This window comes from Elephas maximus, chromosome 7 (assembly GCF_024166365.1).
Source record: "Elephas maximus indicus isolate mEleMax1 chromosome 7, mEleMax1 primary haplotype, whole genome shotgun sequence".
Classification (NCBI taxonomy): domain Eukaryota; kingdom Metazoa; phylum Chordata; class Mammalia; order Proboscidea; family Elephantidae; genus Elephas; species Elephas maximus.
Window position 1 is genome coordinate 15,264,480 of NC_064825.1, and position 24,347 is coordinate 15,288,826.

Below are 24,347 nucleotides of genomic sequence, written 5' to 3' on the forward strand. Positions count from 1 at the left end.
GCACACGATTTTGGAAATAGCACATGAATTTCCAAGCTTCCACATGACAAGGAAGATATTAAAATTTTTACTGCTCTACCCTGGCAAGGTCAACATGCTCTAGGTTTCTTTTTGGCACATCTTATTTTTACATGAATCCAGCCTCACCCTTACCAAATAATCAGTATTTTAATTGTTCTAGAGTACATTTTCATCCTCAAATTTGGGATGATTTCATTCCTAAGTGCCCTTTTTCTCTTAGAATAAGATCACCTCATATATAGAAGAAATTTAGTGGTCAGGGAATCAAATATTTCGCCAAACTCAGAAATCACTCTACTGAATCATTAAGGGTGATTATCCCATGCATGCTTGTTTGAATATTTCATAGGACAGGTCACTCAGTATATAGCTAAATGCCCTATTCTTTTATTAAGAAACATTATAGTTGTGAGCCAAATCTTTCTATTTAATTTTTTCCATTGTTCCTCTTCTTCTCTAAGAAGAGACAAAACATTCCCCCCATCTAGTGACGATTTCTATGGTTTTCTCCAAAATATCCATCTATTTCTTTTTCCATAGTCAACACACTTCATACTGCCTTGGTTTACCTATACTGAATATACAAGTCTCTTCAAATTCTTCTTCAAGATGTAATTCAAAATTGAATATAATTTTCTGGTTAAGTAGTTTACTTTCAAATGGACTCAACAAATATCTAAAAAACTTGTCTTTTTTTTTGAAACTGACAATTATTACATTACTTCTTTAAGGAAGTAATCACACTGTCAGATGGTGTTTAACTTTTGATCAAATAGAGCCCCAGGACTTTTCCCACTTAAAACTCTGTGAAAATTCTTCCTCATAGGTTTGCATAATCAATGTGTAATGTTATAGGTACATCCATTTATCTTCCTATTTCGTATTCATTCTAGTTCATATATTCAATACCCTCCCTCTTCTCTGCACATTGGAAATCCTAGTGGCATACGGGTTAAGTGCTACAGTTGCTAACCAAAAGGCCGGCAGTTTGAATCCACCAGGTGTTCCTCGGAAATTCTATGGGGCAGTTCTAGTCTGTCCTATAGGGTCACTATGAGTCAGAATCAACTCAACAGCAATATTTTTTTTTCCATTGCTTTTTATCCTAGCCTTTTCATCTTATGAAGTAAATTTATATCTTAATTATTTTATCTAATGCTGATTATTTTTCTGAGAATTTTGTCATTTCTAACCTTGAAAAACTCCCTTTCTGTGTTTTTAATACCAAAATATTTATGTTTTTATCCCCAAAATATTGATCCTGAAGGATGAAGGTAGATTCCTTTGTCTCCCCAAAGGAAATTTCCCCCTGACTTGGAATGTGTCCAATCAGCAGTGAACTGACTTAACAATGTTAACAACTAGCCTAAGGTTCTCCTCCTAAAAATGTTATTTCCTCTTCTCTGGCTTCATACATAGATGATGCTGTGAAGAGTGTCAACCAGGAAAGCCAGGAATGCCATTGTTCATAATGATTCTTGTCTCTTGCAGTTTCTCAGGCAGTGCAGGACAAACCAGCTGACCTCACATCCTCAGAGCCAAGAGGGATACTTAAGCTTTGCTCACCAGAAACAGCACAAAGGATATGGAATGAAAAGTCAGCCGAGGTGTTGTGGTCAGAATGCAAGGATCAGGAGTGAAAGAAACACTTGAGACGATTTCAAAGTGCAGTGGCTCTTTCTTAGAGCCAATTTCCTGGAGGAGTTCTCGAAGATCATCATGCTGCTTTTCTTATATAGAGGATTCCTATTTCCTAGTATTCCAGGGTGATGTGGAGAATCCCAAGTGTCCCAAGTTTGGTCTGATAAATTGAGTGATTAACAGCAACAACTGAGCCCAAAACCCCTATTGAGTGTTTACTATGTGTTGGACATTGTTGTAAGCATTTATGTATAATAACGTCTTTAAACCTCAAATAGCTTATATTAGTTATTAGAAAACTGAAACATAGATAGTTAAGTATTTTGCCCCAAATCGAATAAATGGGATTTGGAGGAGTCATTTTTAAAATTCAGTCATTCAAGCTTCAAAGCTGGTGCATCACTTACAACCTTAATTCTCAAAAATAGTTTAAGCTTATCCTCTTTTACCATGTGAGCATTCGTAAGCTTCATCTCCACTCCTGTAGTCTGACTCATTCCCTTCCCCATTTTTGTCTATGGTTCATAGAATTTGGCTTCTGGACGGGGTTAAGAGAGAAGAAACTGCCTTAGACCCTCCAGGTGAATATTTAGTTTAGGGTCTCTCCATTAAAGAAAACCAGACTGTGCATCTGATCTGTATTTTTCACAGATGTACCCCATAGGAGAAAAGTCGAGCCGCACGCGCCTTGCTCTCATTATCTGCAACACAGATTTTGAGAGTCTTCCCAGGAGGACTGGTGCTGATGCTGATATCAGAGGGATGAAGACACTGCTAGAAGGACTGGGGTACAGAGTGAATGTGAAAGAAAATCTCACTGCTTCGGTAAAGTCTATCACACGTTAGAAAAAATGGCCATATACATCATACTCCTAAAAAGATTTAGAAAGCTTGGCTTTTGCACCAGGAAATTTGAGCTTGTGATATTCTAGATTATACTCTTCTCTTTGGAGGTTAATTAATGCTACAAATTCCACTGCAATGCAGAGAGCTGTAGCAAGAGCCTGTGGAACTTTTATTGGAAAGTGTCCTATTGACTCAGTAATGCCCTCTTTTCTCTGTACTAACCCAACCCAGCCCAGTGCCGTCGAAAATCCCTAAATGACTTCTTATAGCCCTTTTCTTCACCTTCCACTGAACTGAGACTTAAATTTTCCTTTCCATTCCATTGTTTTGTGTATTACCCAGCAATACCTTAAGTGTCCATTTGATTGCCAAGTGCCATGATAGTGAATCACAAAGTCCAAAATCAGTTGTCTGGCTTTTTTCAGGACATGACTGCAGAACTGAAGGCGTTTGCTGACCGCCCAGAGCATGGGACCTCTGACAGTACTTTCCTGGTGTTCATGTCTCATGGTGTTCGGGATGGTATTTGTGGGAAGAAGTACTCCAAGGAAATCCCAGATATATTAGAAGTCAACACCATCTTTCAAAGCTTGAACACCTGGAACTGTCCCAAATTAAAGGACAAACCCAAGGTGATCATCATCCAGGCCTGCCGTGGTGGTGAGTGCTGAAATTTGGTAGAGCTTGAGACCTTCAAGTACTAACATCATCATCTGTATACATCCAGTAATTTTCACTTTTCTTGTGTCTGTTACTTAATGACAAAGAATAGCTTTTGTGAGTTGTGTGACTGGCTGGTAGATATTTGTTCTGTAGTTAACTAAAAAGAGGCTACTTTTAGTTCTGAGACTTTGATATTTAGAATTTGTTAGAATTTCTTTGAGGGTGAAGAAAGAAGAACAATAGGAATTGTTGAAACAACTATCCTGAGATGTATGTGTGTATATTCATGTGGATGAAAATGAGAGACAAATGAATTAATAAATATAGTTGAACAGAAGTTTAGGAGAGAAAGTTTGTCTTCTGGCAGTTGCTAATAACAAGAAACTTATTTTTCCAGAGAACCAAGGAGTGGTGTGGTTAAAAGATTCAGTAGAAATTTCTGCAAAAAGCTCTTCACTGGTTCCAGAAGATTTTGAGGATGATGCCATTAAGAGAGCCCATGTGGAGAAGGATTTTATAGCTTTTTGTTCTTCAACGCCAGGTAATGGGAGGCCTCTGGCATTACCAATGCAGAAACTCACACCCACCCATTAGATTCCTGTGTTGAACTTTAGATGGGGCTTTTCAAAACCAACTCAAGCATTCCTGCCAGTTACACCTTCAATTCCCCTTATCCACAGAGCCCAAACATACATGTATTTGCACTGAATTAATAGTTAGTAAACTCCTCCATGGTGCAAACATTTTTCTTGAAACTAAAGCCTACCAGAGAATGAAATTCAAGAGTAGCTACACTGGAATAAATGAGAATCTGACTCTACAGAGAAAAGATCCATAACAGTAATCACTGAACAGTCCAATTTGCCTAGACATTTTGCATTTATAGCAGAATAGTGTGGGGGAATAGCAGAAAGGCAGACAAGGTAATCAGGGTCATAAGTGGAAAAGGTTTTAATTACAAGTATGGAGTGAATCAAACAGCACAGATCTTAATGATTACACATTCTAAATCTAGTCTTTGGAGTAAGAGCCCTGGAATTATATCCTGGCCATGTCATTTAGTTAGTTAGTTCCAGTTATTTAGCTTCTCTGAGTTTTCTTTGAATTCCTCACTAACATATGTGAACAAAAATAACATTGTTCTACGGACTAAATTAGATAATACATGTGAAATATTGGATGTGACGCAGAATAAACCACCATGCTATCAGGAAAGGTGTTATTATTTTGAAGCACAGATTTTACCTTCGATCAGTTTTCCTCCCAAGGCTTAAATAAAGGTCATTTGAATACTTTCATCCACTATGTTTTGCAGTTTCCTGGAGACTCACATTTTCTTGGTTACTTCTGGCTCTAACCCCTGTCTTTGTTCAAATAATTTAGTTTATGGATTATATCCTGCAATGAGACTGCCATCCATCAAGAGATACCTTTGTTCTGAATTGTGATGACCCATGTCCTGATATAGAACTCAATGTTTTTTTTTCCCCCAATGACCAAAAACCACCACCACCACTACCACCACAAGCCAAAAACCCACACATTTGTACCTTAAGTATATTTAGCACAATTTACCGAATGCTTCGAGAAGTAAAGAGTTTACATAGCTGTGATAAAAAAGACCTCAAATTTAATATTAGACATTAAAAAAAAGACATTAGTCTTCCTTAAAATCCTTTGATCTCAGCTTTCCGTGGGAGATTTCCCACTGGCTATACAGCCCCATGTGGGCCTCTGGATTCTCAACATGCATCTTCCTGTATTTTTTCTCTTTTTTTTTTTCCTTCGGTTTCCTCGCTTCTCCATTCCAGATGGCTTCTAGAAACTTTCACTCCTCTATCTTCAGTTTCCACTACTAAACCTAGCCCCACATTCCCAACCACACCATAGTGCTCCCCTGAGTAAAGTAACCATCAACTCCCTTCATTTCACAAAGGACTTGCAGTGGTACCTGCCCCTACCCTCTCTTCCATCCACTTCTTTAACTGGAACTATCCTCACAAGACAGCAGTGGTTTTAAACAGAATTTATTCTTTAATCGTCATACATTATCACTGGCTAAACTGTTTGGTTAAAGAGCTTATCCACGTCATATACACAGCTCTTGCTACCACTTTCCTCTTATACATTTCCTTTTATACTTTAAAAATATCTTCACTACTTCTAAGCTTCTACTATTCTATATAATTATTATCTTCCTTAATATTCCTGCACTGCGTAAGATCTCATTGTCCTTCAATAAGGTATTATCTTTTTTCCCCTTAATTCTTCCTAGGTTTGCACTTTCTTTCTTATGGTACCATTTTTGTAATTAGCATTTTTGTCCTGTAAATACCTTATGATCCAATATTATTTTATGTTCATTAAATTATTTATAAAATATATGTTTAAAAGTTATTAATATAATAGTCCTGTATATATATATATATATAAAAATCCAAAAAACAAAAACCTTGTCATTGAGTAGATTCCAACTCATAGCTACCCTATAGGACAGGGTAGAACTGCTCCACAGAGTTTTCAAGGAGCACCTGGTGGATTCAAACTGCCAACCTTTTGGTTAGCAGGCATAGCTCTTAACCCCTATGCCACCAGGGTTTCCATTGTCCTGTACAGACTGGTGGTGTAGTGGTTAAATGCTACGGCTGCTAACCAAAAGGTTGGCAGTTTGGATCCACCAGATGCTCCTTGGGAACCCTATGGGGGCAGTTCTACCCTGTCCTATAGGGTCACTATGAGTTGGAATTGACTTGACGGCAGTGGTGTTTTTTTTTTTTTTTCCTTGATATAGACTGGGTATTATACTCTCCTAGCCTTTGTTAGCCACTTATGTTGCATTACATCTAACTCTCAAATATCTTTTTGTAGCAGAAATCATTACCCTTTCCTTTATGGTTGAGGACATTGACTTTCACAGTGTATTACTAACTTAAATCAGAGTAAGCAAGTGGCAGTCTTGAAGTCCACAGTAAGGAATTTCTTCCTCAAGACCCAATCACTCCCCTCTACTCCATTCTGCCCTTCCCTACATTTGTGGCTCCTTGAATTCAGGTGTTAATGTAATATATGGTATATATGGTCCATCTTAATATCTGGACCATATATAGTACCTTTAACAATTGTCCAGTGTCAGTAAAAATATTCTTAGTGAACTTTGACTATATTCACTGAAAAATGGCCTATGACGTATAGAGAACAGGGTAAGCCTGAAAGCCTGCCTAAGCTAGAGCCGAGCTCTCAGGCCTCCTTCCCTGTGGCAAGTCAGGGGTTTGTCATGAGACTTTAAATGTGCTTTCTTCATAGATAACGTTTCTTGGAGACATCCAAAGTTGGGCTCTCTTTTTATTATGAAACTTATTGAAAAATTTCAAGACTATGCCTGGTCCTGTGACCTGGAGACAATTTTCCGAAAGGTAAGCTCCTAAGCTTTTCCCACCCTACTTCTTGGATGTTTAGCTGCTCCACTTGGAAGCCTGCAGAGCAGCTCTGAACATGTTTATCCTCCAGTAATGTCTACCTTTCTAGATGGGCCCTGAGGTTCTTTGCTGAGGTGGTAAACCTGGAAGCCATACCCAACCTGCTATGATGCAAAACCACTAGAAAACAACCGTTTACTTTAACTACCCTCGTGCTCTGAATAGTCAGCTAGTGGCCCTAATCTGCCCGTGCCCGTGTAGCTATCAGATCCAGTCACAGATTTAAAAAGTCTGCATTCCGTGCTTGAAAGTGAATATTGCTATGATTCCTTACAGATGCAAAGACTTTTTTTCATTTCATTTATTTTGCTATATTCATTGCAATTTTTCCAGTTTAAGCGAAGATTCATTCAGAAAAATATGTCTAAGGATTTTCTTTTCTCTTTTAGGTCCGACTTTCATTTGAGGTGCCAGATGGTAAGGCACAGATGCCCACTGTTGAAAGAATGACTTTGACTAGATATTTCTACCTTTTCCCAGGATGTTAAATAAGTAAGTTGTATCAGTGTCTCTGGCAGGTGTGTGTGTTTGGTAGGGTAAGAGGGAGAGGGCGAAGGTTAAAACTCCATCGTGGTCCAGGTCTAGTATAATAAGCAGGGGACATTATCTGCTACTCAGTGCAGAGCACACTATTCTCCTCTCATAGCTCCAGAGAGTGGGGTGGCCCTGTCTCAGGGTTAGCTGATATTGATGGAGTGGTGGTCATAATGAATCCTCAGTTTGGATTTTCTTCCCTTTCACTTCAACAGGTATAGCACAGACTATTATACATATAGCATGGATCATTATGAGTCAGAATAGACTCGACAATAATGGGTTCATTCCCTTTTACTTGAGGCTTTATGGTTCAATGGAAGAATTCTCACCTCTCATGTGGGAGACCAGAGTTCAATTCCGGGTCAGTTCACTCAATGCACCTCGTGGGCAGTCACCACCTGCCCATCAGTGGATGCTTGTGTGTTGCTATAATGCCTCCCAGTCTAAGATCTCCCAGACTAAGATGGACTAGGAATAAAGGCCTGGTGACCTACTTCCAAAAATTAGTCAATGAAAACCCTGTGGATAACAATGGGACATTGTCCTATCTGCAGTCAATCAAATGGATATCACAGAGCTGGGCAGGGTTTTGTCCCACTGTGCATGGAGTCACCATGAATTGGGAGCTGATTTGGAAGCAGCTAACAACAGCAGCAATATTCCCTTTTACAAAAGTGTTGTTGATAGGTGCCATTGAGTAGGTTCCAACTCATAGCAATCCTATGTACAACAGAATGAAACATTGCTCGATCCTGCACCATTCTCACAATTGCTGTTATGCTTGAGCCCATTGTTGCAGCCAGTGTGTCAATCCATCTTGTTAAGGGTCTTCCTCTTTTTTGCTGGCCCTCTACCAAGCATGATGTCCTTCTTCAAGGACTGATCCCTCCTTTGCAAAAGCATATGCCCCCAAAGATGGTATGATCTTATAATTTTCATTTTTTTAGTACAACAATTTTTCATGTGTTTTCTTTCCTTTTTTTTTTTTATTTTCTTTTTACTATAGGAAGCAAAGAAATCTGTCATTCTGCGCCCATTTTTGGAATCACATCTGCAGAGCATGGACTTTTCTTTAAACATTCAATAAATCTGAAATAAAAATGAAAGTCTCTGCGTCTGGGTTTTTTACCAAACTGAGAGGACAGGGGCTGGAGTAGGAAGGGGGTCTTGAAGTTGGAATCTTTCGACTTGTTTCATATGAGATAAACTCACTAATAACATCATTCTTTCAAAAAATCTTGTTCTGAGCATTCTGCTTTATAGATAGAATGAGAGAGTAGATACTTGATGTCAAAGAATTTGGAGCTTGGCAGGAGAGATGTGTAGAAAACTGAGAGTTACAACAAAGTGTGATGAGTTATTTACCTGAATTCTCAGAGTTTACCACTGACAGAGCCATGACTAGAACCTACATATTTCTATCCTTCTTTAAGGTACTTGAGGGATACAAAATAAGTTTGACTCAATCCCAGACCCCTAGCAGTGTATATCTTACTGAGAAGACCAGAGAGCCAACAAACATGAAAAAATTAGTGCACAGTACATGACATCATATGAATAACACTGAGGTGTGAGCTATATACAAAATAATGTCCCTCAAGACACAATACAGGAGAGGTCAGCACAACTGGACGATACCAAATGCAAAGAAGTTTCCTGAATAAACCAACACTTTGAAGGTCAGTATAGCAGGAGCAGGGGCTTGGGGACCACGGTTTCAGGGGACATTTAGGTCAATTGGCATAATAAAATCTATTAAGAACACATTCTGCATCCCACTTCGGAGAGGGGGGTCTAGGGTCTTAAATGCTAGCAAGCAACTATCTAAGATGCATCCATTGGTCTCAGCCCACCTGGAGCAAAGGAGAATGAAGAACACCAAAGACACAAGGTAATTATGAGCCCAAGAGACAGAAAGGGCCACATAAACCAGGCTACATTAGCCTGAGACCAGAAGAACTAGATGGTGCCCAGCTACAACCAATGCCTGCCATGACAGGGAACACAACAGAGAATCCCTGAAGGAGCAGGAGAGCAGTGGGATGCAGACCTCAAATTCTCGTAAAAATGCCAGACTTAATAGTCTGACTGAGACTGGAAGGACCCCAGAGGTCATGGTCCCCAGACCTTCTGTTAGCCCAAAACAGTAACCATTCCCAAAGCCAACTCTTCAGACAGGGTTTGGACTGTACTGTAAGATAGAAAATGATATTGGTAAAGAGTGAGCTTCTTGGATCAAGTAGACACATGAGACTATGTGGGCAGCTCCCGCCTGAAGGGGAGATGAGAAGGCAGAGGGGGACAGAAGCTGGCTGAAAGGACATGAAAATAGAGGGTGGAGAGAAGGAGTATGCTGTCTCATTAGGGAGAGAGCAACTAGGAGTATATAGCAAGGTGTATATAAATTTTTGTATGAGAGACTGACTTGATTTGCAAACTTTCACTTAAAGCACAATAAAAATTTGAAAATAACTAATGTCCCTGTGTGATGTGGTGATAATAAGTTTGGGGTGAAAGCCTTTATTCAGCAAGTTTTAGGCTTAGGAAGGGCTAGAAGAACTACCCCTTCACTTGCAAGTTTAAGCCCCTTCCTAATCTAACCCATCATAAGAGAAAATGAATTCAAAGACTCTCAAAATTGAACATGCTGATTAATCAGTAGATAAGAACTGCTTTGGGTGAAGCGAAAGACAACACTCAATACATGGAAGGTCAGCTCAATTGGACTGGACCAAAAGCAAAGAAGTTTCCGGGATAAAATAAATGCTTCAAAGGTCAGCGGAGCAGGGGCTGGGGTCTGGGGAACATGGTTTGAGGGGACTTCTAAGTCAATTGGCAAAATAATTCTATTATGAAAACATTCTGCATCCCACTTTGAAATGTGCCGTCTGGGGTCTTAAATGCTAACAAGCGGCCATCTAAGATGCATTAATTGGTCTCAACCCACCTGAGGCAAAGGAAAATGAAGAACACCAAGGTCACACGACAACTAAGAGCCCAAGAGACAGAAAGGGCCACATGAACCAGAGACCTACATTATCCTGAGACCAGAAGAACTAGTTGGTGCCCGGCCACAATCAATGACTGCCCTGTCAGGGAGCACAACAGAAAACTTCTGAGGGAGCAGGAGATCAGTGGGATGCAGACCCCAAATTCTCATAAAAAGACCATACTTAATGGTATGACTGCGACTAGAGGAACCCCGGCGGCAATGCTCCCCAGACCTTCTGTTGGCACAGGACAGGAACCATCCCCGAAGACAACTCATCAGACATGAAAGGGACTGGTCAGCGGGGGGGAGAGAGATGCTGATGAAGAGTGAGCTAATTAAATCAGGTGGACACTGGAGAGTGTGTTGGCAACTCCTGTCTGGAGGGGGGATGGGAGGATAGAGAGAGAGGGAAGCTGGCAAAATTGGCACAAAACGAGAGACTGAAAGGGCTGACTCAATAGGGGGAGAGCAAGTGGGAGAAGGGAGTAAGATGTATGTAAACTTACATGTGACAGACTGATTGGATTTGTAAATGTTCACTTGAAGCTTAATAAAAGTTAATTAAAAAAAAAAAAGAAAAAAAAATTGAGCATGCTGCAGCCTTTTTTTTTCCTTTCACTGCCTGTTCTTTTAGACAGCTCCTTTGTGCTATCATGCGTTCCTTCTATGACAGCCTGAGCCAAGTTTTGTGATCATTCTGTTCAGACGATATGAAAACAGGGAGGTGAAAAATCAGCCTCCATGAAAAATAAAATTTTAAGGAAGTCCTAGGCAGTTAAAAAAAAAAAAACATAGGTACCTTCAGAACTCCCTTCCCATACGAGAATAAGAAGACAGAGGGGGAAAGATAATATTATCGTTGCCATTAAAACAAGAAACAGAGAGCATTTGAGCACCTTATCAGAAAGGAAGTCATATCCAGTAGTTCTGGCAGCTTCAATATTATGTTTAGGTAAGCAGAGGTAGAAATAGGGAGACAGAAGAGGAGAAGAGAAAGGCAGGGAAAGAGAGGCCTGGAGGCAATGGAGAGAGAAAAGAAAAAGCAGTCAGAAGAGCCAGTCTTCAGGGTAAAATTTTGCCATTTCTATTTCTTTCTTCCTACAGTAAGAAACAAGAGGTCAGGACTGGGAAACCATTTTGCTGAGTACTGGGGACTTCCTGACAATGAACTGAGACGTTCTGACCAGCAGTTGCACAATCTGTGATTAGCTATCCCCGCCCCTGCAATGAGGAAATACGTAATAACTTTCATTTTGCTCTATGTGGCTCTTCTTTGAGGAAGAAGAAGATCATTGAGGCTGTTTACCTATGGCTGGTAAGTTGGGGTCCTCTTCTGACTAGGGGCTTCAATCTTGGAGAATACTTCATTCACTGCTGTGTGACAGGCAAAAATAACAAAAGGGAAATGAGCCAAAAGCATGTAATCTAATTCCTTTTCTTTATTTGCTCTGTGTAACTGGAATCTAAGGAGCCTTGGTGGCACAGTAGTTAAAGCACTCTGCTGGTACCCACAAAATTCAGAGGTTTGAATCCATCAGTTGCTCCGTGGGAGAAAGACATGGCATTTGGCTTCCATAAAATATTTACAGCCAGGGGAACGCCATGAGGTAATTATACTCGGTACTATAGGGTTGCTAGGAAACCCTGGTGGCTAACCAAAAGGTCGGCAGTTCGAATCCACCAGCCGCTCCTTGGAAACTCTATAGGGCAGTTCTACTCTGTCCTATAGGGTCGCTATGAGTTGGAATTGACTTGATGGCAGTGGGTTTTAGTTTTATAGGGTTGCTATGAATCAGATCTAACTCGAAGTCAATGGGGTTTTTTTTTGGTTACCTTAAATCTGGGGGCATTGTGTTAGAGACAGTGGAGAATGGTGGTCTCCAGATGTCTCAGAGCCAGGAAGAAACTAATTCTTTTCTTTCAGCTTCTAGAAAGCAAAGGGAAAAAGAGTAAGGCCAAGCACATTAAGTGATTTGTTTAAGACATCTCTGAAAATTTCCAAATGCATTCTGAAATCATCTCTTCTTCCCCTCGACTCCGAATTAGTCATCTGGGTCATAAACATTGCTCCCAGTGTCAGAACTGAAAGCCACACCCCTTTGCCTTTTCTTACATTGAATTACACTTTTGAAGTGACTTTTTAAAGAACCTCTCTTTTTTCTCCCCTTTCTTTCTAGTCCTGGTGCTTACTAATCTAACTCACTGTCTCTGGGATTGCTATTACAGCTTTTTAACTGGTCTCTCTATCTCTAGGATTTAACCCCTCCCGTCTACCCAGCACACTGCTTGCAGGTCAAGTTTCTTACAGAAGCTGAAAAAGCATAAGAGATAGAGGCAAGAGCTATTTATGCAGCTGGTATTTAAACCCGTCATCACTTATTTGGCTTCATTATCTTCATTTCAAAAGGAAGAGGTTGGACTAGATCAGTGGGTTCTAAATATTTTAGCATATTTGATTAATCTGTAATTGTTTTTATTTAAATTCAGAAAACTGCTTTCTCCCTGAAGCTGAATTGTTCCACCTTAATTTGTCTGGTAGTAGACTGTAGAGATTTATATTCTTTTAAAGACCTGCAGACAATTCTTACGTAGATGGCCTATCATAAATTTGTCTGTAGATTGTTATTATTGGAAGACATGATTATTTAGGTACCTTTCAGTTCTCATGCTGCTAACCAAAAGGTCGGGAGTTCGAATTCACCAGGCACTCCCTGGAGACTCTATGGGGCAGTTCTACTCTGTCCTACAGGGTCGCTATGAGTCGGAATCGACTCGACGGCAGTGGGTTTGGTTTGTTTTTTTTTATTTCAGTTCTCAATTCCTCGTTATTGTTGTTGTTAGGTGCCATGGAGTCAGTTCCAACCCATTGCAACCCCACGCACAACAGAATGAAACACTGCATGGTCCTGTGCCATCCTCACAATTCTATGCCTGCACCCATTGTTACAACCACTATGTCAATCCAGCTCCTTGAGAGTCTTGCTCTTTTTCGCTGATCTCTACTTAACCAAGTGTGATGTCCTTCTCCAGGGACTGATCCTTCTTGATAACCTGTCCAAAGTATGTGAGACATAGCCTCACCATTCTTGCTTCTAAGGAGCATTCTGTTTGTACTTTTTTCAAGACAGACTTGTTCATTCTTTGGATAATCCACAGTATATTCAATATTCCTCCCCAGCACCACAATTCAAAGGTATCAATTCTTCTTCGGTCTTCCTTATTCATTGTCCAGCTTTCTCATGCATATGAGGCAATTGAAAACACCATGGCTTGAGTTTTGTTTTCTCAGTTTCTAGGTACCTGTTAATGTAATTTTCTCATTCAGAAACACAATGGGTCCCTATTGTCTTTAAGACCAAAAAAATTCTAAACTTTTCACACAAATTTCCTAACTTTGAAAATATATTTATCCATTTTCCATTAATCCCCTGAAAGCATAATTTCAGTTTCAGATGGAATTTTTTTCCACTGTATTTATCTAACTCATAGTTCTTTGCTATTGTACTGCTTTATTCATTTGATTTTCTCTGTAGTATAATTCTTTCTAGGGTTCATATTATCTCCAGACATTTAAACTTAAGCTTCTAGAATGCAGGGAATGCTTAGACAATAGATGTGAAGCATATAAAGGCACTACACAAGGACAAGTTAAGTGGCTCAATAAATGTAACCAGTCGAGTTTGGTTGACATTGTTAACTAACTCTCCTGAGGAACAGTATCACCGAATGTGTTAGAACATTACATCAATTTGCCTGGGGCAAAAAATGAGGTCTTGGCAGAGTTTTGCCTCTTAAATTATTTCCTCCATTTCCATTATCACTGCAACCTCAATTCAGTAATTATTATAATAACAACAGCAAAAAACACATCAACACCCAATTTATGAGCCCTTACAGTACTTACATATGCTCTCTGAGTGAATATTAAAAACTACCCGACAAAGTTAGTTCTATTATCTCATTTCCATTTCATAGGTGAGGAAGATATTTTGACAGAGGGTAAGTTGCCTTGGGAGCACACAACTTTGGCACTCCATTTTTTCCAGGAGTATCAGGGAAGCTTCCCTGAAGGAAATGGCATCTAATCTGAGACCGGTAAAACAAATAAAGAGTAGCGGTGGGAGGAGGAGGAATGTGGGAGTGGGGAGACTGCATACATAATGATCCCCAGTAGGGATTTTCTAGAAACTGAAAGAAGACCAGAGGGTTTGAAATGTAATGTGCAACGTAGGGGTAGTAGCAGGAGATGCAGGAATAGGCAGACCACAGTTCATAAAGAATCAGTAGGTCTTGTGTGTTTGTGTCCTAAAAAACCAAAAAAACAAACCCTTTGCCATCGAGCAATTCCAACTCATAGCAACCCTATAGGACAGAGTAGAGCTGCCCCATAAGGCTTCCAAGAAGCACCTGGTGGATTTGAACTGCCAACCTTTTGTTTCCTAGGGCTAATGTAATAATTTACCATAAAATGGGAGGTTTGAAACACTAAAGACTTATTCTCTTACGATTTTCCAGGTTCAAAGTCTGTAAAACAAGTTGTTGGCAGGGTCTTGCTCCCTTTGAAGCCTCTAGGGGAGGAACTTTCCTTGTCTCTTCCAGTTTCTGGTAGCTCCAGGCATTCCTTGGCTTGTGGTGGTGTAACTCTAAGCTCTGCCTCCATCTTCACACAGGTATCTTCCCTCTGTGTCTGAGTTTGTATCTGTGTTTCTCCTTTTCTTCTTATAAGGACACCTATCACACTGGGTCAAGGCCAATCAAATCCAGTATGACCTCATTTTAACTTGATTATATCTGTGCCTATTTCCAAATATTCCACCTTCACATGCATCAAAGGTTAGGGGTTCAACATTTCTTTTCTGGCGGGGGGAGTTGGCACATTTGAACCTATGATTCCACCTACAACACCTTCTCAAAGGGTCTGTAGCTTATTCCAAAATAAATGAGAAGGCCTAGATGAGATTAAGTGGAAAGATTTCACGACCAAATCTAGATTTTGGAATACTCACTCTGCTTCATTGTGAAGACTAGATTAGAAAGGGACAAGAGTAGATTTGAAAGGTTCATGGAGTAATTTAAAAAAAGAAAAGAAAAAGGAAGAATAGTAATCTTAATTAGAGTAATTATCGGCTAAAACTGAGAGGTACGCTCAGGTTCTACAAATATTTAGCAGATAAAGTCAATACGATTTGGAGCGAGATGGAAAATAAAATATAAAGATGTCAGAAGAGGTTCAATGTCATCAAATTTTACTAGATTTGTGTACTTGGGGGTTATATATGTTCATTTATTAGTACAGAAAATGAAAGAGGTGGATGAAAAATGAGCACGTTGGCTTTAAAAAGCCCAGTTTAAAGAGTCCGTGAGATATCTAGAAAAGCTGTCTCATGATCTGTTGGATATATGAGTCTCAATTGTGAGATCCACTTCTGGGCTGACTCGATAAATTTGGAAGACATTCAAACAAAGCTAATTATTGAAGCCATAAGAATGTGTAGATGATGGAAAGAGAACCTAATGCTGAACCTCTGGTTTTATTGCTACCATATTTCTCCTCACACTATTCATCTAGTCCAATCTCTCCTAGCTTGTTTAGGACACATACACACACACACAAAACAGGAACCCTGAGGTCAGACAGAGTAAATATTCCACACATTAGCCTGTATGCTCTTTGCATTTCTTCTCTCTCTGTTTCAACACTTGTATACTATATTTCAAGACCAGCGCTTTGCTACCTCTTCAAAGAAGCTTCTGTGACTGTACACACTGGAATTTACCCAGTCTTCCCTGAGTTCCTGAAGCACTTTACATTGTTTTACATAGCTCTTGACCGAGCATAATGTAACACAGAGTGACGATTAAGGGTGCAGGCTTTGGATTCTGAATCTCTGGGTTTCAACTCCTGTACCCCACTTAGTATATATATTACATATACATTTGGGTAATTTACTTAATTGACTTTTCTGTGTCTATATTCGCTTTTCCATATAATAGAGATATTGGATATAATTATTAGATGCTAATAATTATAATGATCTATATTGCTTTATATGTTTTTTATCACAATTAGTGCATACAGCATTAGTTGCTATTAATTGATATTAAACCAAAACCAAACCTACTGCCGTCAAGTCGATTCCAACTCATAGTGATCCTATAGGACAGAGTAGAACTGCCCAGTAGAGTTCCCAAGGACCACCTGTAGGATTCGAACTGCTAACCTTTTAGTTAGCAGCCATAGCACTTAACCATTACACCACCAGGATCTTCTAATTGATATTAGGTAACTTTTATTCATGTTTGGTAACTTCCATATGCTTTTATTTGCACAGTAAACACTATTGAAAGAATAACTTATGATAACATGAACAATGAGATTGGTGCTTCCAAGCCAGAGTTCTTGTTCAATATCATGGCACCTTTTTTTTTTTTTTTTTTTAAGAAAATATCACTTTGTGTCACAGATATCCTTACATCTAGATGAACTGGACAACTACCTTTATAGAGTTAATTGAGAAATGATGAGATGTCTTGCCTTCCCATCTACCACTCTGCCCAAATCATACCTGTAGTATTAAAACATAAGAATTATGACTTTGGTCTATATGTTCCCCCATAAAAATTCAAATGGCCCTAGGGGGTGGCAATTTAACCAGGTGTCATATTAATCTGCTATATAAAAAGATTACTCATTATACTATTTTCAATTCTAAATGTTGATTGAGAATAAGATATTAAATAATTAGAGCTCATTCATTTGTGTATTCAGAAAACATGTTAAGTAATTTAAAACATTTAAACACAACCATGTAGATATAGCATGTATGTAAAAAGTTGTGGATTCAAAGACATAGTGCTTTCACCCAGGAAATGAAATACAGGGAAGAGGAAAGATTGTATAGTCTAGTGGGCGGAATTTACAGTCTAGGTAAGGGTGTTTCGAGGAGGAAGAGAAAGGGCATTAATGTTGCCTTACAGAATACATTCCAGGTGGATAATCATCATCATAATCATGAACTATGGGCAAGAGAAAGGAAATATAGGAACAGTGGATGGCTGGGAAGTTAGCATTAGGCTCAATGCCACAGACAGGTGATGAAAAGCTACCAAAGAAAATCTTAACTGATAATGCATCATTAAATGCAGTCTAGTATGAATTTGACAAAGTGGGAGGAGTCTACAGGTACAATGAAAGAGTATTCAGTTTATTGGGGAAATGGTGAAATAGTTAGAAGGTGTTTTTTTTTTTTAAGGCTATCACATATTATACAGAACTCTCTCTAAAGTGAGGACAAAAATCTTAAGTTGTGCCTATAGTTGAAAGAATCTTTTTATTTCTGACAGAAGACAACCACAAAAAAAACCCATTTAAGATCTTGGAATCCATGGGCAAAGAGCTATTGAGTGGCGTTTTGGAGGATGTAGTGGAAAAAGATTACTTGAAATTGGAGGACACGGAAAAAGAAAAATTTTATGGTGCCAAACCTAGAGACAAGGCTCATGTCTTGCTGGATTCTGTCCGACGGAAACCCTATGACACAGCCCAAATCCTTGTCGACATGTTCCTTAAAAAGGAAAAGGAGTCCACCAGTGCAGAAGGTAAGACTGGATTCATGTATACTCATTCATAGTGTGAATGAGACACAATGAATGTATCATATTTTCCAGGATCTATCAGCTCCAAGGCCCCTTCAATGTCTTCTCTGATTCTTCCATTCTTCTGTTACTATGTATATCATTTTCACTGAACCTATCGTTGTCCTTTTGGAAGCCACCCCTTTTATTTAGTTTCCAGTTAGCTAAGAAACTGAGTCCTTGTGTTTAGGCTATTCATAGCTAATTGCACAGTCTTTATTGTGAGGGCTAAATAAACGGGAATCCAGGTTGTATCATCTTGGTGACTATGTGGCTTTGTACGAGTTTCTTAACCTCCCTAGGTATCAGTCTCAGCACCTGTGATATGGGACAAAGCCAGTAACTTCCCCACAAGGCTTTGCAGTAGAAATACTAGGCCCACGCTGATGACTCCTGAGGTTTTAGCTCTAGTCTGGAATGTTCCTCTGAGCTCTAGATTCATTTAGGTCTTGCTGCATATTCAACATTCCCCCTGAATGTTCAAATGATGTCACAAAACTAACATACCTAAAATTAAATACTTGATTCCCTCATCAAATCTCTTCAACTTCTACACCCTTTCTATGTCAATAAACGGAACTATCTATCAAGTTTCCCAAAATCAGAATAACACTTTTTTTTTTCCTTTTTTCCTTTACCAACGAATAGCAGCAGAGTGGCACATAGCAGATGCCTAATATAGAACAGACAAATGAAAAACAGACATGCAGAATTAGTTATAATTGTTATTTAGGTGCTAAGATTTAAGTCTTTCCATTGCTTACTCACTTCTGTGAGTTACAAAAATGTGATCAGAACAAGCCCTGCAAAGTGTCTAAAATTGTACAACTTTTCAAATCTTTTGATCCAGATTGAATTATGAATATTACTAGAGCCTAAATATTCTCACCAGTGACAGACTCAATTTGCCACAAAATTTAACTTGGAATTCTTGTCCCTGAAATACTAGAGTTTATCAGTAATAATTAATGAAATACTGAGCAAAAGGCAACATAAACTGTACAGACTCACTGTATAATAGAAGCATTTTCAATAAGCCCTCCTCCGTGGAGAAGGGACATTCCCACTAGCAGGAATAACATGCTAGTCTGATAGATGTCTGAGACTGTGGCGTAAATTGAGTTCTCATGAATAGCTAAACTGGTTCTTTTGCAAGTTTAGGGCTTGCTCCAAACACTGGGATGGAGTGAGGAAAATCTGGTTTAAAAAAGCAGAGATAATGCAGGAAATAGGGATCAGAACTAAATTAATGGAGCTTCAGAAAGATTTTAGCAACCCAGGGATTACAACGAGCACTAAGCTCTGAACTGAAATAACCTTTTTTTTTTTTTTTTTAATTAACAGAGCCTGTGGTAGGCAAGAGGCAGTGCAGTCTCCCTCAAGAAGGGTCCAGTAGCTCCCTGGGGTCCATCAGCACTTGAGGCCTACAAAGTTATTCCACCACACCTTGGGCCCAGCAGGCCAGGAAGCTGGGTAAACTGGAACTGTTGGAATATGTCAAGCCCCTGGTCAGGTCTTTGGACCTAGATGCAGTTCTGACAGCTCCTCAGATAGCATTGAGGGCATGAAATGGGGAATAGGAAGAATCCAAGCTATTTTTTTATTATTGTGCTTTGTGCCACACACTGTTATCATTTAGTTAGAGAGATAAGATAAGGTAACCACTGGGATTCCTACCTGCCAAGGGAGATGGCTTATTCTGATCCTATGCCAGTTTCTTTCTGATTTTATCAGTTTCCTGAGATTTTCATTACATATTAGATTAAAAAAATCCATTGGTGTAGAGTTAATTCCGACTCATAGAGACCTTACAGGACAGAGTGGAACTGCCCCACAGGGTTTCCAAGGAGCACCTGGTGGATTGGAACTGCTGACCTTTTGGTTAGCAGCCAAACTCTTAACCATTACACCACCAGGGTTTATCAGATATCAGACAAGACTCAGGAATTCAAATTTATATCTGAACTTTCTAATTCCTTCATTTCTTTCTGCCACACTGCCAGGCTAATTAGAATTCCCTTTGGACAGTGGACTGCACTGTAATATTTACTACATTGTGATGTTACTTTTACAATTGGATGTAAAATAGAAATCCTGTTTAACTTCCATTTTTACTTGAAAACACTATTTCTGTACCTGAGCACATAATGGATGTGTTGGAGATGATGTTTATTAAGCTAGACAATTGTACAAACCTGTGAATAAACTGGTACTAGAAGAAGGCTTTGATGAGGAAACATACCCTCTGTCCAGGGAATATCCCAGGTCTTGGAAGTCTTTACACTGGTAGAATTTTCTAGAATGGGAAGAGAGAATATGTGTTACTGTTTAATCTATGAAAAGCTAGAAATGTTCGAAAGGTTTGTTATCCTTAAATGTGGTATCCTTGAATCCTACAGTTTACTGCCTCTCCAGAGTTTGGGCACATACTTTTTAGAAAAACATTTATTTAAAAAATTCTATTAAAAAAGCTAATGAAAAACAAATTAATAAAATAGAAAAGGTATTATAAAACCTAAAAATTGAAAATTTATAAGGTTAATATTACTTTTCTCACATAAATAAAATCATATCAGAATATTATTTGCTTGGCTCATATAATTGAACATAGAGGTTTATTCCTGGACAGAAACCACGTTATGTTAGACATTAGTAAACTTCTCTTATCTTCTGTATATGAATTCCTTTACCTTCCTCCTCTAGAAAAATGCTCCGGGCTTTCCCAGTCTCTTGCCCAATCTCAAATAGGGCCAAGCAGTGTGGGATAATAGTACATTCTTCTAGGGGACAGGCCAGAATGACTCAGAACCAAAGTTCTTCAACAGGGATGAGTTATTTCCTCACATTCTCAAACATAGTTTAAAAAATTCATTGTTGGTTGTCCAGCACTTTGGAAGCAAGAACATCTAGAGCACGTCAGGATCTCTGACAAAAATTGTCCCTTCCACCCTCGCTGCAGCACTGCAGTTACTAGACAGCATTTCTTTTTTAAATAGCAGGCTAAACAATGTGATGAGGAATATTTGAGTCCCTTTATCCCTGAACAGTTAAGATTTTGGGCTGAAAAATCATACCTAGATGGTACAGGATTCGAACTTGAAAGTGTTTATTTTATGCATGTTTCTATGTACATAGCATGAGTTGGGAGGGGACTATGACTCCAAATGAGATGTTATACCATCAAATATGGTGGCCACTAGCCACCTGTGGCTATTAAGTGCTTGAATTGTAGCTAGTACCACATGTTGAAAGATACTATTTTAGATATGTTGTTAAAATATTATTAATATTAATTTTTTGTTTTCTTTTTACTTTTCTAATGTGAATATTGGAAACCCTGGAGGCATAAATGTTAAGAGCTATGATTGCTAACCAAAAGGTCGGCGGTTTGAATCCACCAGGTGCTCCTTGGAAACTCTATGGGGCAGCTCTACTCTGTCCTGTAGGGTTGATATGAGTTGGAAATCAATGACAATAGGTTTAGTTTTTTTTTGGTAATGTGAATATCAGAAAATTTTAAATTGCACAAGTGGCTCACATTAAATATCTGATATACACCATTTTAATAAGGACCCAGTCAAAATAATCTGGCTCACAGAAAATATAAAGTCAATATGAATGAGCACACTAATGTAAAACTATTGGGAAATCACACTGTATTTGCTGATTATGGAAAGTCCAACTGGGTCAAATTTGACCTCAAATCATACAGGCATTTTCCTCAGAGCTATGAGAACCTATTGTGGCATTTTTGGGTGAAACTTCTTCTCTACTAAGGACTTCTCTTCTTAACTATAACCTCTACATGTTAAAAAAGTCTTCTTTCCAGAATTTCCTTTCTCTGTCCATCTTTTAGTTAATAATTGAGCAACTGGGGCAGATGTCACAATCTTTATTTTGTGATGTATCTTGCAGTTTGCCCGGATATCGAGGCTGGAGCAGATGAGTCAGCAGAATTCACAGATACCCTCAAGCTTTGTCCTCAAGAAGAATTCCTGAGACTGTGTAAAGAAAGGGCTGGAGAGGTGCTGTACTCTGTGCTTGAAAGAGAAAGCAGGGAAAAAGAGAGCGAGAGAAAAGTTTTCTTTTCTAAATACACAATTTCTGAAAACACTAGTTGCGGGGGGCATTGATAATCTTTTATAGATGCTTTGAGGTAGGAAGATTCTCTTTTAACACCATGATGAAATGCAAATCACCCCTTTGTCATTTTTTGTTTATATATACTTGGGATTTATGGCAATTTTATCTGTAGTCATGGAATCAAAATATTTATAAGATACTATGGTTGACTAGTAATTGTTTGCATTCCAGCTAAAATCCTAGATATTAGACATGAAGCATTTTAAAATATATATAAAAACAGCCCAGGGGCAAGGACTAGAAGGTAGGAGGGAACAGGAAAGCTGGTAATAGGGAACCCAAGGTTGAGAAAGGAGAGGGATGACATGTCATGCGGTTGATAACCAATGTCATAAAACACTGTAGTACAGTTTTTTGTTGTTGTTTTTGTTAATTAATTTTTATTGTGCTTTAAGTGAAAGTTTACAAATCATGTAAGTCTCTCATACAAAAATTTATATACACCTTGCTATGTACTCCTAATTGCTCTCCCCATAATGAGACAGCACAGTACTTCCCTCTGCTCTCTCTCCTCATGTGCTTTAAGCCAGCTTCTAGCCCCCTCTGCCCTCTCATCTCCCCTCCAGATAGGAGATGCCAACATAGTCTCATGCGTCTACTCGATCCAAGAAGTTCGTTCTTCACCAGTGTCAGTTTCCATCCCATAGTCCAGTCCAATCCCTGTCTGAAGAGTTGGCTTTGGAATGTTTCCTGTCTTGGGATAACAGGTCTAGAGACCATAACTTCTGGCGTCTTTCTAGTCTCAGTCTGACCATTAAGGCTGGTCTTTTTATGAGAATTTGGGGTCTGCATCCCACTGCTCTCCTGCCCCTCAGGGGTTCTCTGATGTGTTCCCTGTCAGGCAGTTATCGGTTATGGCCTGGCACCATCTGGTTCTTCTGGTCTCAGGCTAATGTAGTCTCTGATTTATGTGGCCCTTTCTGTCTCTTTGGCTTGTAATTACCTGGTGCCTTTGGTGTTCTTCATTATTCCTTGCTCCAGGTGGGTTGAGACCAATTGATGCATCTTGGATGGCTCCTTGCTAGCATTTAAGACCCCAGACGCCACTCTCCAAAGTGAGGTGCAGAATGTTTTCTTAGTAGATTTTATTATGCCAATTGACTTAGACGGCCCCTGAAACCATGGTCCCCAAACCCCGCCCCCCCCCAGCAACGCTGACCTTCGAGGCGTTCAGCTTATTCAGGAAACTTCTTTGCTTTCGGTTTAGTCCAGTTGTGTTGACCTCTCCTGTATTGTGTGTTGTCTTTCCCTTCGCCTAAAATAAAATCTATCTACTATCTAATGAGTGAAAACCCCTCTCCCTCCTTACCTCCCTCCTGCTCTCATAACCATCAAAGAATATTTTCTTCTCTGTTCAAACTGTTTCTCCAGTTCTTATAATAGTGGTCTTGTATAATATTTGTCCTTTTGCAACTGACTAATTTCACTCAGTAAAGTGTCTTCCAGATTCCTCCATGTTATGAAATGTTTCATGGATTCATCACTGCTCTTTATCGATGGGTAGTATTCCATTGTGTGAATATACTGTAATTTGTTTATCCATTCATCTGTTGATGGGCGTCTTGGTTGCTTCCATCTATTTGCTATTGTAAACAGGGGTGCAATGAACATAGGTATGCATATATCTGTTCTTGTAAAAGCTCTTATTTCTCTAGGGTATATTCCTAGAAGTGGGATTGCTGGATTGTATGGTAGCTCTATTTCTAGCTTTTTAAGGAAGCATCAAATTGATTTCCAAAGTGGTTGTACCATTTGACATTCCCACCAGCAGTGTATAAGTGTTCCAGTCTCTCTACAACCTCTGCAACATTTATTATTATTTTTTTTTATTAATGCCCACCTTGTTGGAGTAAGATGGTATCTCATTATAGTTTTGATTTGCATTTCTCTAATGGCTAATGATAGTGAGCAATTTCCTCATGTATCTGTTTGCTACCTGATTGTCATCTTTAGTGAAGTGCCTATTCATACCTTTTGCCCATTTTTTAACTGGGTTATTTGTCTTTTTGTAGTTGAGTTTTTGCAGTATCATGTAGATTTCAGAGATCAGGCTTTGATCGGAAATGTCCTAGCTAAAAACTTTTTCCCAGTCTGTAGGTAACCTTTTTACTCTTTTGGTGAAGTCTTTGGATGAGCATAGGTGTTTGATTTTTTAGGAGCTCCCGTTTATCTGGTTTCTCTTCTGCATCATTAGTAATGTTTTGTATACTGTTTATTCAATGTATTAGGACTCCTAGCATTGTCCCCATTTTTCCTTCCATCATCTTTATCATTTTAGATTTGATATTTAGGCCTTTGATCCATTTTGAGTCAGTTTTTGCGCATGGTGTGAGGTATGGGTCTTGTTTCATTTTTTTGCAGATGGAGATCCAGTTATGCCAACACCATTTGTT

General features: G+C 39.1%; 2 protein-coding genes across 7 annotated transcripts in view; both read left to right on the top strand.

The window, feature by feature from the left end:
- The window catches only part of CASP1 (caspase 1), a 15,092-nt gene extending 6,802 nt beyond the window's left edge, over positions 1 to 8,290 (top strand). For both annotated transcript variants that reach the window (XM_049889490.1, XM_049889491.1), the window contains exons 4-10: positions 1,513 to 1,628; positions 2,314 to 2,487; positions 2,934 to 3,168; positions 3,569 to 3,712; positions 6,475 to 6,584; positions 7,037 to 7,139; positions 8,191 to 8,290. In XM_049889490.1, the coding sequence (XP_049745447.1) occupies positions 1,513 to 1,628; positions 2,314 to 2,487; positions 2,934 to 3,168; positions 3,569 to 3,712; positions 6,475 to 6,584; positions 7,037 to 7,135 (878 nt within the window). In that variant the 3' untranslated portion in view covers positions 7,136 to 7,139; positions 8,191 to 8,290. The remainder of the gene's footprint in view (positions 1 to 1,512; positions 1,629 to 2,313; positions 2,488 to 2,933; positions 3,169 to 3,568; positions 3,713 to 6,474; positions 6,585 to 7,036; positions 7,140 to 8,190) is intronic.
- Positions 8,291 to 11,398: 3,108 nt separating this feature from the next.
- LOC126078750 (caspase-13-like) overlaps positions 11,399 to 24,347 on the top strand; it is a 50,429-nt gene continuing 37,480 nt past the window's right edge. For 4 of the 5 annotated variants that reach the window (XM_049889497.1, XM_049889493.1, XM_049889496.1 and 1 more), the window contains exons 1-3: positions 11,399 to 11,491; positions 17,521 to 17,775; positions 21,727 to 21,836. In XM_049889497.1, the coding sequence (XP_049745454.1) occupies positions 11,485 to 11,491; positions 17,521 to 17,775; positions 21,727 to 21,836 (372 nt within the window). In that variant the 5' untranslated portion in view covers positions 11,399 to 11,484. Of the gene's footprint in view, positions 11,492 to 14,745; positions 14,847 to 17,520; positions 17,776 to 21,726; positions 21,837 to 24,347 lie in introns of those variants that run through there. The other variant, XM_049889498.1, reaches the window with a different exon arrangement.